This window comes from Lycium barbarum, chromosome 12 (genome assembly GCF_019175385.1).
Source record: "Lycium barbarum isolate Lr01 chromosome 12, ASM1917538v2, whole genome shotgun sequence".
In the NCBI taxonomy this organism is placed as follows: Eukaryota; Viridiplantae; Streptophyta; class Magnoliopsida; order Solanales; family Solanaceae; genus Lycium; species Lycium barbarum.
In genome coordinates this window covers 44,310,736-44,329,683 of record NC_083348.1, presented here as the reverse complement: position 1 = coordinate 44,329,683, position 18,948 = coordinate 44,310,736, and the positions used below count along the sequence as shown (strand labels likewise).

Below are 18,948 nucleotides of genomic sequence, written 5' to 3'. Positions count from 1 at the left end.
GACAAAGAGCAGAAAGGATTGGGTGAAATCCGTTGTTTTGTATGAGATAAGCATTTGAAATATGAAGATAAATACTTCCAAAAAGTATGTCCTAAATTCGTTCTTTTGATTAAATATAACCCTCGACTGGGGACTGCCGTCATAAATTGACAAAGGCACATAGGTTATGGTACCCGAACCTAACCCACTAAAAACAAACAGTCAGAAGAAGGTCAAATAATTAAAGACCTCGACTTAAATGCCCGAGGTGATTCGGAGATGTCCGAATTCACAAAGCATAAAAAGGCCCCGCGGGCAAGCCATCTATAAGTCTTTGATCAAGAGGTAAACCGAACAAAATGAAGCCCATAACCGATGAGTTAAGATTGGCTCAGTTCGGATAAAAAGGTTAGGGCCAAGTCCCGATCACTCATTTTTGAAGCAAACGTACAAAGCAAATATCATAAATTATATTCGACTCAAAGATCGAAGAAAATAACGGCAAAAGGGAAATATGCATTTCATATATGGCATAGCAAACCGAAGCTTTACACTTAGGATTTTTTACATGATCCAAAACAAAAAACAAAAAATGCTCGTGCAGACCCTATTTTACTCGGTATGAGTTGAACCCGAGTTCTCAGAAACGGTCTCTTCGGAATCATCTTCAGAGCTATCCTCAAGAGCTTTCTTAGCCTTATCCTCGATCATCCTCGCATCGAGTATGCGAAGCGGGATATCTTCCATACCCCGTTCAACTTGCTCGAGTGTAACCCTCCGGTATTTCCACCGCTCATGTTCAACTAAAAGGGTAGAATGAGCCTCAGCGGCCTCTACATCTTTACAAGCTTCCACCATATCAGCTTGAGCTTTCTTCAGTCTCTCCTCTAGCTCGGACTTCATGTCAATTAGAGTGATCCGAACCTCGTTGACGGATGCCAGTTCGGTCTGAAGAATATTATTGGCTAGAATAGCCTCCTCGAGCCGACCCTTAAGCTCATCACTGATCCGGGCACGTGTCTCGACTTTTTCTTTGAATACCCTCAACTTCTCCTTCTCGCCGACTCTCTCAGCCTCGAGCTGCCGAATCTTCTCTTCTCTTTTTTCAGCATCAACCTTGATAGAATCAAGCCCTTCCCTTAGTTGGGCGATAGTAGCTTCAAACTCACCAAGTTTGGTGACAAAATCAGCATTCTCTCGGCTGAGGTTTTTGTTATCCCCATCCAGAAGCTTGTTCTTTTCGACTGCGTCGTCGAGCTCAGCCTTTAAATGAAGGTTCTCCCTTTTTGCTGCTTCAAGCTCAGATTGAAGATTCGGGGGAGCGGTGGCCCGGCTCAGCTCATCCTTTTTTTCTCGCAAGAGAAGTTTGAACTTCTCGGTTTCTCGGCTTTGAGCATCTAGCTGGGCCTTCAAGTCATCCACCAAGTGCTGGGCTCGGACAAAGCCTTCATTCACAAGCACGACACTCTGAAAAAGGAAAGTAAATGAAGATAAAAGATCAACGAACAAAAACAAAGAATTATACGTTGGATGCTTTAAAGATACATAGGAATATTTACCCGATTACCGACATGCATGCCCTTGTTTATAAGACACTGCCACGGGAGTCCTTCCATTTTCTCCTTGTCCGAATCTGAAACAAGAGGTCTTAGATTACTAGCAACCCCAACGGGGCGAGATAAAAAACTGCAGTCCTCGGGGACGGTGACTACGGCCGACCTCGTCCTTCTCGGTTTTACACTCGGGGCCGAGAAAATATCAACAAGTTTTGATCTCGAACCTGACTCAGTAGACCGGCTGACAACCCTCGTTGCTCGAGGAATACGGAGGTGACCAAACCCCGAAGCTTCCCCCGTAGCAGGAGGAGTATTGGCAAGCATATCATCGAGGTTCTCCTGTCCCGAAGAAGGAGCAGGAGGAGAAACCGGAGCTGTGTCAGCCGTTGTCCTTTCCTCAGCCGCAGTAGTTGGTTCCACACTTGGCAGCAGGTCGATAGCCGTTGCAATCTCCACCTCATGAGTCGTTTCAACCCTTTAGGCTGTCTTGGTCCTTAAAGTTGGGCGATCCTTCTAGGCTTTTTTACCAAGGGCGCTGCCTCGGGTGAGGCATCACTTGAAATATCAATAAATTCAACGGACCTTAGTGGAATCGGAGCTTGGATATACTCGATTACTAGAGAAAAAGGAACCTAATCCTCCGCACCTGTAATCAAAGTCGAAACCTCGACCGGAGTAGTTTCGAACCCGGTAGCAGCAGCAACGGAGGGTCCTGACTCGACTCTTTGAATCATTATGGCGGGTTCGGGTTCGTCCCTCAGACCCCGAACACCATCCCTCGACCTTTTCTTCTTCTTTTGGCCCTTGGTTGAGGGTCTCCTTTTTTTCTTTTCAGCCGCAGCAATAAGCCGAGCTGACCCTGCTGTGTCAAAATCTTCACCCGGTGTTACGGGCTCGTCCGCTGGCGCCGATCATGGTTCCATAGAACCTTTGCCCAAACCTGTGTATCGGAAGGTTAAGTGAAGAAAAGACAAGACAAAAAAAATATATGACAAGGGTCAAAGGAAAGAAAAGATTACCGTGGTTTTGCGCAATCCACCGGTCACGGGACAAATCTGCCCATGTCCGTTCTTCGTGCATATATTGGCCGATGATTGCTTCAATCCATTCGGCAAAACTCGGAATAGTGGGTGGAAGCCATGCCTCGGCTGTAATATTGGAAAAGTTTAAAAAAAAAAAAGGTGAAGAAGAAATGCTCAAAGGTACATGGAGAAGGAAAATCTAAGAAACTTATGTTTGTCGTTCCACTTCTCAGGAAAAGGCATGTAGTTGGCCGGTATAATGTCTGCGGTCCTAATCCGGACAAAACGCTCAAGCCAGCCTCTATCCCTGTCCTCGTCAACACTAGAAAGAGTTGGATTTTTGCCTCGTTTGGAGACCTTTATCACACCCCCGCGAAAGATTCTCGGGCGATATAACCGAATGAAGTGTGCCAACGTGAATTCTTGGTTGACATTATTCGCCAAAAGACGAAGAGAGGCCACGACCCTCCAGATATTCCGGCCAATCTGGGCAAGGCACACATTATGTGTTTGGCACATCTCGAGAATAACCGGATCAATCGGAGGGTTGAACTTGAGAGTAAACGGATACGTATAAACGTATAGAAACCCTTCTTTGAAATCGGTGACGGATTCATCATCACCAGGAACAAAAATTTGTACGGGGTGGTTGTCCCAGCCACACTCAGCCCGAACTCGGGGAAGATGCTCTTCTGTGATTAACGAGGGGTAACGTCTTACATCGAAACCCCGATCCGAAGTCTGCACCGCTTTTTCAACAATAAATTCATGGTTGAAATTGGGCTTCGACGGTATTATGTCTTTGGCTGTCGGTTGAAAAAGTACTTTACCCCCGGGTTCGGAAGTAGGCTCGGCATTCGGGGAAGAAATCGAGGGTATGTTTTAGGAAGCAGAGTCGGTTTTCGTTGACATTTTGATCAAATAAGAAGATATGAAGACCAAGTATGCAGATTCAAATGATTTAAAATGAAGATTGGAAGGCTTGAGTTGAAGGTATGAAGATTTCGAGATGTACAAAGTAGAGTTAGCAGAAATTCAAGAAGATTTGTTGGAAAAAGAAGAAGATTGTGGGACCCCGAAGGAATTTCCCTAACAACTTCTTCAAAATACGAAGATACCGAAGAAAATAAAGTAAAGAGCAAGAACTAACTGAATGGTGAAAGGTGAAAAATAGAGAAATGACCGTAGCTCGCCTTATATAGGCAAACCTCTGCGACGGGTACTGAATCCGACCAACCGGGAAAGGACACGTGTCCGAAAATTAATGAGACGTGACTTGAAGCGACGTGACCCTAAGGCGGTTACCGAGGCTGGCCAACCGAAAGGCGACACGTGACCGAAGTTAGAAGGATGTGACATGAAGGGGCGTTTCAGTTCCCGCTTATTTTCGAGGATTGAATAAACTTACTGAGGAAATCACCGGAGGAAGTTTTTTCTTTTTTCCACTTCCCGTTACTTAAGTATAACTTTGATCCGGAAAGTGTGGGGACTATTTGTATACGGTAAAAATCGGATAAACTTGTATCCGAGGGAAACCGGAGTAAAGTCTAGAACCGAGGGGTCACGTACATGATCAACTCTGCTTCAACATCGAGGGTATTTCACCGGACATGGTAAATCCAAGCCTAAATAGCACGCTCTGCATGGGCCCGAAAAATCTGTTATGAAGCAGGCCACGCGTCGCCCAACTGTTCCGCCACTTGCGCTAAAAATAGTACGGGTGTCAAACCATACGGACCAGCCTTATACATTTTAGGGTTTTACTACAAAGGCTTTTTAGCATTGTGTTTATTGTTACCTATAAATAGAGGGCAACCCCTTTCTTTTTTAGGTTAGCTTTTACTATTCAACAAATTGTAATCAGCAAAGGATCATATTTATTTCTTCAAGTATTTTGGACCGGAGATAAGAAGTATCCCCAAGCCAGACGAATCTGCTTCGTTGACTAACTCTCCCTTTTCGGTTTTGATCGTTACTGTTCAATAATATTTGCTATTACTCACTAGTATACATTATATATATATATATATATATATATATATATATATATATATATATATATATATATATATATATATATATATATATATATATATATTCTATAGGATCTCATATCATTAAAGATATAGCTCATCCACATATTCTATGCACCACTTACAAATTTAATTGTTGCTCACAATCCGGGGTAAACAATCATGTTCAAATAAACAATGGGAAAGATTTTATTTTAATTCTTTCTTTGTGTTTTAGTCAAAACCCCTGAAGTCCTCCTTTCAACCGCAATACATCGTTTTAGCCTCAAATATTCAAACTGTCGGTCAACCGCATTTAGCGGATTTTCCAAGGTGCCTAACACCTTCCTCGGGAGATCACTAGAATCCCTACCCGTTCATTGATACTTAAAAGGTTTTCAAAATTAACCTTAAAAATGATTTCCTAATTTTGAGATAAAAATTAGTTGGTAACTTTGTCATTCGATCAATAAAGAGCCAAGTTATGTGTGTAAAAGTAAACCGTAACATCAGGGAACCAACGACTCAGCATAAGCTGAAGCCATCTTATTTTGGCTGAAATGGTGTGCCAACGAGGGATTATCCTTGATTCTAGGGGAACTGATTCAATGTTATTCACTAGATGCATCAGAGGGGACTGGAAACCACCTTGGAGAAAAAAAGACCACATACAGAAGATCCAGAAGATAGTGAAGACCAGAGAATCAGCATCAATCATTGTCAGAGAGGCTATCAAGCCATTTAGCCACTTTTAGCCAGAGAGTTGATGGGATCAAAGTCTTCAACCTCTTCTCTGACCTTCCTAATCATCTTAGGGGACTGGTTAACATGGATAAAGGAGCCTATCCTCCTTTAGAACTAAACCTACCAAAGCTCACAACATCACATATGAACCCCCATGAACATGCTATTGTTATCCCCCATTTTTTGGTTAGGACAAGTTAGGAATCTCATCTCAATGACCATGATGCTAAACTCAAAATTATAACTTTTGCACTTCAATGATTTAAGGAGACTGTTTATACACACACACACATACTTCTTTTCGTTTATTTGCGATTACCTCGTAGGTTTACCATTGAGAAATAAACGCACATCCCATTGGTTTTGGGGTAATATTTGGTTTTTGTGAGAATAGAGTTGGAAGTAGAAGAAACTGAAAAGGAACTTAACAGATGTCTGAATTTTTGTTTCTCCATAAACAACGTGGCAATCAGGGGCGGAGCCAGCCCTTCGGGTGGGGATTCGGCCGAACCCAGTAGCTTTTGTCCAAACCATATATTTGTATTAAAATTTTTGTCAAATATGTACAAATTATTAATTAAGAACCCAGTAACTTTAAAGAATTAGAACCCCGAACCCACAAGCTTCGAATCCTGGCTCCGCCTCTGGTGGCAATGCAATTGATTAGGCAAGGATTCCTCAAAGTGTTTTATCAATTCACCACCAATTTTAAACTGAAGTATTCAGATAGGATGCAAAGTGGAGAAATTGCACCGTACCCCCTTGACTACACTTGCAATACACTGTTGATTCATTAATAACTATCATACTCCTTCCCCCTAAGCTACTTCTTTTTCTATAAGACTGGTGTGTTTGAACCAGCATGTCTACACCTTAACTCTTCTACCAAACGTCTAATATCTTGCTCCAGCACAAGTACAGGGTGGCTTTAGCATCGTCAAAGCTAAGAGCCTAAGATGAATAAAAAGAAGTCACCCGGTATTATCTTCCTCCAATACTAATGGTTATACAACTAATGGGTAACTCTATTTATCAAGGCTTAAATAGAGGAAATGAGATCACCTAACAATTATTTCAGTGGCATTTGAACGACCACTACGCCGCAACTTTGGGCTTGCACAACCTGAGAAACTGTAGGTCAATTTTTGTTCAATGGTCGTGAGAGGCGGAGAGAAGCTACTGAACAGCAAACATAAATTCATTCTTTCCTTTTCAAAAGACCAGAAGCACCGTATAAATATACCACCATGTCGACAAAGAAATGGGATAGCCTTAATTGGGTAGCTTATAGTATGAACAAAATGTCCCTTGGAAAGACGAGGTCTCTAGAATTTCAATTCTTTGATAACAAAGGTTTGGCTCAAACGTCCATGATACCTAGTATGAGCGAAACTAACATCAGAATAAAACCCTAAACTTGGAAGATTAATCGCTGCTTTGTGCTGGTCTGCTAATTTTCTTGCTGAGAAGGTGCTGCACATCAAGCCCATTAATTTTGGCAGCAAGTATGAAATCATTTTCTGTGAGACCACCTGCAAGAGAATTATTAAACATTTCAAGTTTCATTTAAGCTTTCCATGAAAGGCAACTTTTCTACATTTTCAAACAGCAAATTCTCCAAAAAAATCTATTTATTTTAATACACATTTAATCATCTAAGGCAAATTTACACTGCCCATGGAATCACGTAAAGCCTGTAACTCATATGAAGTATGCAGCCCGAAGCTAGTTCAAAGCTAAGTTATCCTCCTCTCTGCATGTGAGTTCTAAAGAGTTGGCGATACAAAACAGCAAAAGGCCTTCATGAATGCATGAGCAGTATATACTTAGTTCAGTAATATGCATATCCTAAAAGTTAACAAGCTAGGGACTGAACAATAACTTGAGCTTATACATACTGAGGAGGAAAATAAATAGAGTGAGAATTGATCAAATGACAATTCCTACCCACAGAATGCGTCCATATATCAATTTTCACATTATTCCACCCAACAAGATGAAGATCCGGATGATGACCTGCATAAACATAAACAAACTTATTACTGAAAAAATCGCCATCCAACTATGTAATGAGAATAATGCGTGTAAGAACATTGACAAAGCTAACTAAAAGGTGAAATGAAGCTGCAAGTTAAACTGGGATGACAGGCCAGAATTATTGCATTCTACATACAAGATACTTTGAACTCCCAAATATAAATCCAGACTCATTTCAATAGCCTTATTCCACAACTTAGCACTACAGTGAAAAGGAAAACAGCTTCGTGCTGACCTTTGTCTTAGTGGAAATATCTATGTAGAATTCATATATCTTATAGTTGCAAGTTATTTATGTGCTTAACTTTGCAATGGTTGTGGTGTGAGAAAAGAATATTGTCTTAATGCTTTCAAGAATACAGTGAGATGGCATTTAATCAAGTGTTTCAAATTCTAAATCATAAGTTTAGTAGCCCCAAATACAGTTTTAGCATGGATTTTCAGTTTTCGCATTGATAAAAGACCAACTACTTAAAACTTCACTGAAACAAATGCTATTTGTACATATTCAGCATTTGAAACAGAGACTGAAAAAAGATTTGGGACATTGCAAGATCAAGAAGATGCTAAAAATTAACAAAATGAGAAGAACATAAAGAAGAACGCCCATTAGAAATAGAAAGGAATGATCTGAATTTTGAGAATCAATACAAGTAAAAACATAAAAAGAGCTCACCATTATACTATAGTTTGGAAGAACCAAAAAAATATTGTAAATTTATATTTGAGTGCAACTTTTGTGAAAGATGAGAAAAATTAGCGAGGCGGGTGGACGCAGGTGAAAATGCTATGCGGGGCGGGGTGGGTTGAGACAAAACCAGCACCGCACTCGCCCCATTGCCATCCCTATTTGTCTATTCAACAGTATATCCATGATCTTCTTTTAGCTGCTATACCATTATCAGCACCTTTAATTTTCGGTAAACAATGTTAACTATTGAAACCAATATATTACAGGTAATATGTGCTTATGCACCAATCAACTATCTTAAACGAGATCATTGAGGCACAATAAGTTATTAACACTGCAAAGTTAAGCTACCAAGGTTCTTTCTAGCGATTGCCTGGCAGTGCTGCGGTATGTGGAGTTACATTGGGCTTTGAAAGATTACTAGGCTGCTGCTTTTTCACATATGGGAAGGATACTGCAGGGTAATTGCTCTTTCAAGTCATTAGATCTATTGAAGTAGTAGTAAGACCAGCTACTGCAAGGGTGGTTGATGCACTTGGTAACGAGAATCCTTTATGCCTTCGTCATTCGCAAGTGCTATTCTCAATAAACTGAAGATGACGAAAACCAAAGGGCTGGTGTTATGTCAACGTGGAAAGATGCCCATTTCTTATGTTGAAATGTTATGTGCTGGCAGATTTAGGCCCAAGAGGCATTTAATGCTTCATGATAACTGGATTATTAGAGGCTTAAATAGCAAACCCAAGTCTTGAGCCGGGAAGAAGCAGAATTTGTAAAAGTCTATTCCCTGGAGATCAAGCCAAAGATCTATGAATTAGCCCATTCTTGACCTCCCAAGCAGACAAACAACCCTGCATATGTTTTACTCTCCGGACTTTTATGTGTACCAAGTACTTCACATCTATGACGAATTTTATGAAAATTGACCCACCAGTTCTTATATCAGACAAAGAAATCCTGTCTAATTCACTAATTTGTAAGGAATATACTGAAGTTTCGTACTTGTAAAGATATCCAAAGATTCATGGAACTGGCAATGTGTGTCAGAAGATAAAAGCCAACTCTTTCCTTTTTTATCACTCAATTTGTTATGAGGCAGTAACTCTACTAATAAATGCTAAGATAGACTATGAAGACTCAGAATTCCAGAATTTTACAGGGAAGGCAAGTGGCTGTCAAAAATAAAAGAAAGACATGTACAAACAATAAATTGTGCACAAAAGAAAAATTTAAAACAAATTTAACAAAAGGTAAATCCAAAGGTCACGACATACATAAAATAACCCATAAGAAGGGTAAACACTTGTGCATATACCTTCAGCTTCTGCAACATTCGCTACCTCTTGAAAGAACTCCAATCCTCTGGTGAAAGTCTTGACTTTCCAGGACCTATGCAGCTTCAGTGTGCCACCATCATTCACCAGATCCCACCCCGAAACCTGCACAAAGCAGTGTTAGTAAATTTAACGGACTGTCTACATGAAAACACGTTAAATTGCAAACCTGTGGCATCAACTGATTGGCAACTTCTTCAGTCATAGGCCTCAAATCCTTTGTGTTGCATGGTACACACTTCTTAGTTGACAAATCTGAATTGAGTATTCAACTTATCCAAAATAATCTCAAATGGACAGGTAAAATAACAGTCACTGCCGCGATCATTTCTATTCTACAGACTCATTAAGCTGAGAAAACTCCTATTCCCCCTTCCACCACCCCCCCCCCCCCCCCCCCCAAAAAAAAAAAAAAAAAACAGTCCACACGCCTAGCACCTTAACCTTTATCGTCAATCTCTTGTTTTCCATGTTTTCTTCAATCAACTTAATTAACACATAGATAAGCTTAACAACAGCAGCCATAACATAATCAAATTATTTCTCATAAATTCCAGCCACAACAACCATATACATAGCCTCAACACAGCCCACAGAAAGATAACAATTCCTTTATGCCATGTCAATAACTATCTTGTACATTTTCACTCAAACAATTCAACCAACACATGATTAACCTTAAGCACAACCAATAACATGATTTACTACCTTAGGCAGTAGATACAACTTGAAATCCCAGCTGGTGCATCTCACAACAACCCTCAATCACACCACAACACTATAGGAGTGTTATTCTCTTCTTGAATCAACTTTTGGTGTTCAAGTTGGGTGCAAACCCTTGTATTTCGCCTTGAAACTCTTATGAACTGTTGAGAGAGCTTAGGAGAGTATTAGGATTGAGTTTGGTCGAGAAATGACCAAAGCAAAGCCCCCAAACGTCTTTTAAAAGAAGCTAAGTCGGTGGCCGACTCAAGTGGGTTCCAACGGGGCTGCCTGCGCAGTCTCGCGAAAACGCGAACATCTCTTTATTCCGTCGTCGTATCAACGAACAGTTTAATGTGTTGAAAACTAGACTCGTAGATCTTCAATTTGGTTGGTGGATCACCCTGCAACTCCAAGTACATTGGGAAAAGCTATGTGACATCAGACCCTAATTTCAATTATTATTTTTTTTTGAAACTGGTAACTGGATTGTATTCCATATGAACAAAACAGTACATAGGTTGTACTGAAACCATATCTACAAAAGTACTCCAAGACTCTACTATTCTAATCCTATATTGAATCTAATACATCAATAATGGAAATAGTATCATCTGAGTAGGCCTGATTACACCAAAAATAAAGCAATAAAATACAATTCAACTTGACCTTCTGCACTCCATTCTCTATACTCTCAAAACATCTGGAGTTTCTCTCCTTCCATATTACCCACCATATGCTGGCAGGGACCATTCTCCATCTATTTCTGTTCTTTGCCTGCAATCCTGCCTCTTCCCAACTCTTTAGAGCCTCTGAAACCTTGCTAGGCATAGTCCAGGCTATACCTTTGAGATTTAAAAATATTCTCCAAAGCTGTTGTGTAAACTTACAGTGTAGAAACAGATGGTTAACTGTCTCTGCTGTTTCTCCACATAGGAAACATCTAGAGCATAAAATTATCCCCCTTTTCATCAAATTATCCTGTGTAAGAACTGCTTCTTTAGCTAAAAGCCACACAAAGCAGCTAACTTTATGTGGGATTTTGGATCTCCAAATGTGTTTCCAGGGCCAGTTGGTAATCTGTTGAATTGATTGATTCATCATCCTGTAGGCTGAACTAACTTTGAACACTCCTTTTTTATTCCCCAACCACCAAAAAACATCCTCTCCTAGCTGAAGTCCCTTAAATTGTTGCAATATGTTAAGAAAATCAGCCACTCTTTGTATCTTCCAATCATTGATTTGCCTTCTGAAAGTGAAATTCCATCCTTGAGGTGTCCACAAATCAGCCACAGTCCTTTGATGATCTAAGACAATGTTGTATATATCTGGAAATAGTGTTTCCAGATGACCAGCCTCAAGCCAATTATCCTTCCAGAATCTGGTTTTGACCCCATTCACTACTTTAATCTTGGAGTTGCACTTAACTTCATTCCATAAGGCTCTTATGGATCTCCACAGACTAACCCCATATGGTGTGGTAACCTCCTTTGTCATCCAGCTATCTTCCTCTTCATATTTTGCATTGATAACTTTCCTCCATAAAAGTTGATTTTCATTGGCATACTTCCATAGCCACTTCATTCTGAGTGCTTTGCTCTGCATTTTCATATCTTTTATTCCCAGTCCCCCACTCTTCTTGCCGGTGATCACTACTTTCCACTTCACCAAGTGAAATCCTTTTTTTTCTTTATTTCCTTGCCACAGGAATTTCCTCCTGATGCTATCCAACCTCTTGATAATCCCTGTTGGAATTGGAAACAGGGACATCATATATGTTGGTAGGGCATCAAGGACTGAGTTGATGAGTGTCACTCTACCCCCCAAGGACAAATATTGGCTTTTCCATCTGGCTAGTTTCCTCTCACATTTTTCAATCACATTGTTCCAAATCTCTGTTGAATTAGATTTGGCTCCCAGAGGCATTCCCAGATAGATAGTTGGCAGAGTACCTACTTCACCACCTAGATTTGCAGCCAACAAGTTCATGTTTGGGACTTCATTGATAGGATACAAAAAACTCTTCCTCCAATTAATGTGCAGCCCAGAGATTCCTTCAAATAGGACTAGTATCATCCTTAAAAACCTTAGTTGCTCCTCTTCAGCATCACAAAAGATCAATGTGTCATCTGCATATTGGAGATGTGTCACCTCCAGACTTTCATTACCAGTTCTAGCCACCTCAAAACCATTTATCCACCCATTCACCTTTGCTGTCTTGATCATATTGTTTAGACCTTCCATTGCAATCAAAAATAGGAAAGGTGACAAGGGGTCACCTTGCCTGAGACCTCTTTGTGCTTTAAAAAAAACTGCTGGGGAACCATTAATCAGAACTGAGAAACTAGTAGTTGATATGCAGAATTTGATCCATTGGATCCATTTCTGTCCAAAACCCATCATCTCCAAAACCTGGAGTAAGTACCTCCAGTTTACATGATCATATGCTTTTTCAATATCTAACTTGCAAAGGATTCCAGGTTTCTTCTGCTTAAACCTGGAATCTACTGCTTCATTAGCTATTAGCACAGCATCCATAATTTGTCTGCCCTTAATGAAGGCCATCTGCTGGGAGTCCACTAGTTTTGCAATGACCTCTTTCATTCTTTCAGTCAACACTTTGGAAAAGATTTTATAAATACTACCTATCAAACTGATAGGCCTGAAGTCCCTTAGTTCCTTAGCACCTTTCTTCTTAGGAATGAGAGTAATGAAAGTTGCATTAAAACTTTCCTCAAAAACTCCTTGCTCATGAAAGTTGTGAAAAGTGTTCATTATGTCATGCTTCACTACTTCCCAACATTTGATGAAGAAACCCATGGTGAATCCATCAGGGCCTGGAGCTTTGTCAACTGCACACAATTTTAGACATCTCAATACTTCATTTTCTTCAAAACTGCCTTGTAAAGACTCCTTTTCCTCCTCTGATATAGTAAGGCAATTTGTGAAGTTACAGGCGCTCCATTGTGTAGTCTCAGAATACAGCTTTTGATAGTAATCAATTATCTCTTCTTCAATTCTAGCTGGCTCCACAATTGTTTCTCCCTGAATCACAAGCTGATCAATATTGTTATATCTTCTGTGAGCATTTGCCATTTTGTGAAAGAACTTAGTGTTCTTGTCCCCTTCTTTTAACCAGAGTGATCTTGATTTCTGTCTCCAAGATATTTCTTCATTCTTGACCAACTCCTCATACTCCATAAGCAAAGTTGCCTTCTTGATTGATTCCTCTTCTGTTAGGGCTCTTTCTTCCAGCACTACGTCCATTTCAGCCATCTGTCCTAGCAAACTTCTTCTTTTAGAGCCCAAGTTTCCATCCTCACTTCTGCTCCAAGTCTTGAGATTAGACTTTAGAGCTTTTAATTTACAAGCAAGTATGTAGTCTGGTTTGCCTGTGAAGTTGAAAGAATTCCACCAACCCCTAACTCTATCCACAAAACCCTCGGAGCCTAGCCACCAGTTTTCAAATTTAAAATAACTTTTACTCCTATTCCATGAACCACCTTGTAAAGCAACAGGAATATGGTCTGAAACCAGTCTTTGAAGAGGAATCTGTTTCAAATTGTTGAAACTATCATCAAACTCTTTTGAGATTAATACCCTGTCAATTCTAGAAGCTATCTCTAAATTGTCACCTTTGAACCGAGTATAAGTAGCATCCTCAAGCTGTAGGTCAATTAGGTTCATGTCTTCAATGAAATCAGAAAATTCCTTCATCCCCCTGGTTCTTTGAGTACAGTTTTTCTTCTCTGAGATAAACCTAGTGACATTATAATCTCCACAAACAGCCCATGGCCCTTCCATTAAGCCCCTCACAGAACCTAATTCTTCCCACACCAGTCTCCTTTCTTTATAAGAGTTTGGAGCATACACTCCTGTGATATGGCATGAGAAGTTTTGTAATTGTGCTTCAAACTTGCAGGTTAGAGTGTAAGCACCTATTTCAAGAACATCCCCCCTCCATACTCTTTTATCCCACATCAACAGAATCCCCCATCTTGTTCCACTAGCTTCCAAACAAGCAAAATTAATCCATCTTCCCCCCCAGATTTGTTTCACCAGTTCTGTAATGTCACCCTCAATTTTAGTTTCCTGAAAACAGATGATATCTGCTCTCCAGTCAAAAACTAAACTGCTCACCAGTCTCCTTTTGTCCCTATTGTTTAATCCCCTAACATTCCATGTTACTAGTTTGAACTGCATTAAGAAACAGGGATGATACTTCTCCCCTTGTACCTATTCCCATTGCTCTTGTATTTAACATCAAAAGAAACAAGACCTTTCAGCTCTTGTGCACCCTTAAACCTTGTTTTTCTGCATTCAGAATCCTGCACCATTCTTCTTGCTTGTCTACTGCTGTCAATTTGCAGTAATAGTTCCATAGCCTCTTCCTCGTGCCCCTGGAAATCTACCCCAAAAATTTTGTTGAATTTGCTCATATTTTGTTGTACCCATACCGAAGCTTCTTGCTCTTTATCCATGATTGTTTGCTGTTGCTGAATTTGGATAGGCTCTGCCTCCTCAACTTCCCAGTTTTCAATAGCATTGAAAGGATTCAGATCTGCTATCTCAGATAGGTCCTCTGCCACCCTCTTTCCACCACTTTCCCCAGCCACCATCTGCCAATCATCTTTTCCCACCCCTTTTGAAGTTTCCCCAATCACCTCCCTAGACAAGTTCATCACCACTTCTGCAAAAGTGTTCACATCCTTTGCAGTTTGTGTGCATGCATGCTTTTCTTTTTGTTTTGAGAGCTCAGCCATGGTCATGCAGTGCCAATTGTTGTTGTACAATGTTGAGGGCAAGTAATAATCACAAGTTAAGTCATTAAAGATAACTTGTCCAGCAAAATCAGGCCCATTTATCACTTTCAGAGGTTTCTGAGGTGTGGGCTCACATACCCGGCCCAATCCTGAAATTTCATTTAAACTGTTCACTTGCCCATCACATGATACCTCTGATGGGAAGTCAACTATTGTATCTGACAGTCCCATGTGATGCATATCTCTAGAATCCCTAGGAGGATGGGATTCTTGTACTTCTTTGCAGAGGTCATCTCCTTTTACCCAGCATGCAATAGCTTTACCTGGATCTTTCACAGCATCATCTACAGCAGCATCTCTGATGGTTCTTCCTTCCTTTTCCGGTGTGATTTCGAATCTCGTTTTACTTTCCACCCAGATTGGGAAGTAATACGTGATTCCATTACGATTGATCGACACCTCCCTTGGAATAAATCTACCATCATTGGACACCAAGATTCTTGCCCATTTCATATGGTTCTTGAGTTCTGTCTCCTCCTCTGTAGCCACCCATCCCCCACAGATTTCACCTATTTCTTGGAAAATTTTCTGTGACCACAAATGCAGTGGAATGCCCACTGCTCTGATCCAAGTCTCCTTTACTTCAATGGAGTTTGAGACACTTCCTGATAATGGGCTCCACCATTCGAGGTTAAAACAGATGTTCTTCCACCTCCATTGTCCTTGGAGAGTTTGTTCAGCCATATGTCTATTTGGGAATTCAAATAGGAACATATCATTGTAAAGCTCATAGATGTTTAACCCAATAGCCTTTTTCCAGTTGGATGAAGACCATCTCCTTATATCTGCTAGGGTAGGTTTTTCCTTTGACTTTTCTCCACAACATCCAACTAAACATCTCTTCAAGAGCCCATTTTCCTGATTTGCAGATGATTCTGATATTTCAATGCTTCCCTTCTTGCTTTTAACCTCTGCTGTACGGAGATTTCTCGACTGCCATTTACTCTCTTGTACTACCTTTGAGAAAGGGTAGTTGGTTTCATTAATTCTAGGAGGGGCTGCTTGTTCCTGCTTTGAGTGGCACTTAATGAATCTTTCAATCTTAAATGCTAAGTCAACCCATCCAGCATTCAATACAGGCTCCGGAATAATGAGGACTGATCTGCCACTACCATTTAAAGATAGGATGCTCATATATCTCCCATGCTCATTGTGTTTCCTGGTGCAAAAGTGCTCTGCTTCTTGTTCAGAAGTTTTCCATCTCCTCACCACCTTCTTCTGATCTGTTGAGGCTTCTTTCAAAGTGAAAATGATCCACTCCATGATTTTTCTACTTATGGATGTCCTCCTCATCATCTTTCTACTTCTTTCTACCCATTCATACCAGTCAGAGTTTCCAGAAGACCATCTAGTAATGTCAAAGGATTTAAACCCTGCATTGAAGTAAATTCTATTGTCACCCATGTTTGAGAAGAGAATCTAAGTTGTCGAACTGAAAGAGAAGGATAAGATATCACAGAAGGTAATAACTTGAGAATAGATGGGAGAGATAGAAAGAAATTCCGGTAGAAAGTCACCGGAAAAGGGTTAGTTCCCCTCCTAAGAAGTAGGAGAGAGAACTTTCTTGGGGAGAGTGCCTGGGAGCATTTCTATATTTTAAATATTTTTTTCAGTTTCTATCCCTAATTTCAGTTAATTTATGAACGTAACTTGCGACAACTTTTGCCGACTTTTGTTTTACAACTCGCTTGACTTCAAAACTTAACATATGACCATTAAACAATTCAAACACCTTAAAACACGAACTCCTTAGCCTATTAAGCACTCCTAATTTTACCCCGAAAATATGGGTTATAACATCTTCGATTCGTTTAACCTCCAACCCTCACAATACTTCCTTAACACTGTTTTAACACTTAAATACCTTCCATTAAGACCACGTCGTCAACTGCTCCACATCAACTTCTTAAGACATATTCTAATACGAAAATGTGGGTTGTAACATCCTCCCCCCTAAGAACATTCGTCCTCGAATGTAAAAGTCTCCGGGGAGACTAACTCATTAAGGATTTTTATAAGAATTTTGGTATAGTTTCCCTGCAAAATGGATACTATCCAAACTTGCAACAGTCCATAACAACCTACAAGCCTCACGAGGTTACACAAGCATCGTACCCATATATCGGATTTCACATAGTCGTTGTGTGAAGAATCCTCATCAGCCGTCGTTTTACTTTATAGGGCTAATTCTGCGGTCGTTATTTCTCGTGGTATCTTAGTTCGCTCGGTATCTTAGCTTCTTTTAAAAGACATTTGGGGACTTTTCTTTGGTCATTTCTCGACCAAACTCGATCCTCATACTCTCCTAAGCTCTCTCAACAGTTCATAAGAGTTTCAAGGCGAAATACAAGGGTTTACACCCAACTTGAACACCAAAAGTTGATTCAAGAAGAGAATAACACTCCTATAGTGTTGTGGTGTGACTAAGGGTTGTTGTGAGTTGCACCAGCTAGGATTTCAAGTTGTATCTACTGCTTAAGGTAAGTAAATCATGTTATTGGTTGTGCTTAAGGTTAATCATGTGTTGGTTGAATTGTATGAGTGAAAATCTACAGGATAGTAATTGACATGGCATAAGGAATTGTTTATCTTTTTGTGGGTTGTGTTGAGGCTATATATATGGTTTGTTGTGGCTGGAAATTATGAGAAATAATTTGATTATGTTATGGTTGTTGTTGTTATGCTTATCTATGTGTTAATTAAGTTGACTGAAGAAGAAAATATGGAAAACAAGAGATTGACGATAAAGGTTAAGGTGCTAGGCGTGTGTACTGTTTTTTAAGATTATTCTTATGATGTTTTGGGCTGAAAATAATATGGTAAGAATAAGTATGATGTTAGTAGGCAGATTCATGGAAAAGGAAATGGATTCAAATTATATTTTGCTAATCGTAAATCGAGTTTTCCACTTAAAATGGTTGTTAAAGTAATCGGAAAGCTTATTGTGAATTGTATTGTTGTCGTTTGAGCTGTTTGGTGACTTTCAGTAACTTATGGGATGTGGTATAAACAGGGAGGTGCTGTCCGTTTTCTTGTAGTATATTGTTGTCGAAATATGAGAGTTACGACGCTTATATGATGACGACAAAGTCGTTTTACTCATTGTAGATGTAAGAACATCATATTGAGCTTGGTTAACGATTGGAGAGAAGATTGCAAAGGTATTTAAGGCACCTGCTTTCATTCTTTTGGCATGATCCTAATGAACAAACGTAAACGAACGATATTCATATTGATGTTCTACTCTTAGTAGCTATAAAGGTTTATGCCTATCCTTCATGATGCAATTCTGATCCGCATGCTTCATGGCTCATGTTTGTCCCTTATCGGGAGTACTTTCGTGTCATACAAGCTATATCTCATGTTAGGAGTCTCTCAATCAACAACAAAAAAAAAAAAAAGGAAATAGACCAAGAATAGGGATGGCAATGCGTAAAGCCCCTGAATTCTTAAATATTCATTTGGACTAACTACGGCTGTAATGAATGGATTAAGGTGTCGGCAAATGCCACAAGATGGAGATGGTATGCTTGGAATCATGAAGATGTGTGTCTTGAAGAAGGAGTTATGTTAAGTTCATGCCATTACGTTACTCTAAAGACATAATTTAGAGTCGCATGCCAAGTTCATGCCTTAGCATGGAAGGTCCAGAACCTCATGCTAAGTTCATGCTCTAGCATGACCAACTTCAGAACCCTGCGCTAAGTTCATGCCATGGCATGACCGCCAGACCTATATATAAGTGCAAAAACGGGATTTTTTATCCTAAACAAGAACAATAAGGCTATGGTTCGGTTTTTTGGGGAGATTCCCAACCAAGAGAAATAATTTATCACACAAGGTAAGATCCTAACATACTTTACGTTAAATCATTACTTCTAATCGCTAGTAATAACCAGTGTTATCAGTAGCGAAAAGTGCAAAAAAAAAAAAGCTCTAAGGTCCTCTGAGGCTTTAAGCACAAAGCGCAATAAAGTGTGAGCTTTAATGAAAAAAGGAGCAAATGGAAAAAAAATATAAAGATGTATGTGTAGTCCAAGATTAATAA

At 39.9% G+C, this 18,948-nt stretch overlaps 2 protein-coding genes across 4 annotated transcripts in view; both read right to left on the bottom strand.

Annotated features, from left to right (window-relative positions):
* Positions 1–591: 591 nt before the first annotated feature.
* Positions 592–5,287, bottom strand: LOC132624240 (uncharacterized). The gene is made up of 4 exons (XM_060339046.1): positions 5,072–5,287; positions 1,760–1,991; positions 1,539–1,612; positions 592–1,446 (listed from the first exon to the last, which is right to left on the bottom strand). Exons 1-4 carry the CDS (start codon positions 5,285–5,287, stop codon positions 592–594), a joined length of 1,377 nt encoding a protein of 458 aa, XP_060195029.1.
* A 1,203-nt stretch (positions 5,288–6,490) lies between these two features.
* Positions 6,491–18,948, bottom strand: part of LOC132624928 (pterin-4-alpha-carbinolamine dehydratase 2, mitochondrial) — a 50,775-nt gene continuing 38,317 nt past the window's right edge. For 2 of the 3 annotated variants that reach the window (XM_060339695.1, XM_060339696.1), the window contains exons 4-7: positions 9,545–9,630; positions 9,357–9,480; positions 7,261–7,329; positions 6,491–6,845 (exon numbers count right to left, since the gene is read on the bottom strand). In XM_060339695.1, the coding sequence (XP_060195678.1) occupies positions 6,739–6,845; positions 7,261–7,329; positions 9,357–9,480; positions 9,545–9,630 (386 nt within the window). In that variant the 3' untranslated portion in view covers positions 6,491–6,738. Of the gene's footprint in view, positions 6,846–7,260; positions 7,330–9,356; positions 9,481–9,544; positions 14,420–18,948 lie in introns of those variants that run through there. The other variant, XM_060339694.1, reaches the window with a different exon arrangement.

Coding starts and splice junctions, on each gene's coding strand:
- LOC132624240 (XM_060339046.1), bottom strand. CDS start 5,287: ATGATTGATGCTGATTCTCTGGTCTTCACTATCTTCTGGATCTTCTGT. Junction 1,992..5,071: donor GTTGGTTCCCTGATGTTACG/GTTTACTTTTAC, acceptor ACGACTCATGAG/GTGGAGATTGCAACGGCTAT. Junction 1,613..1,759: donor CAGCCGGTCTACTGAGTCAG/GTTCGAGATCAA, acceptor CTCTTGTTTCAG/ATTCGGACAAGGAGAAAATG.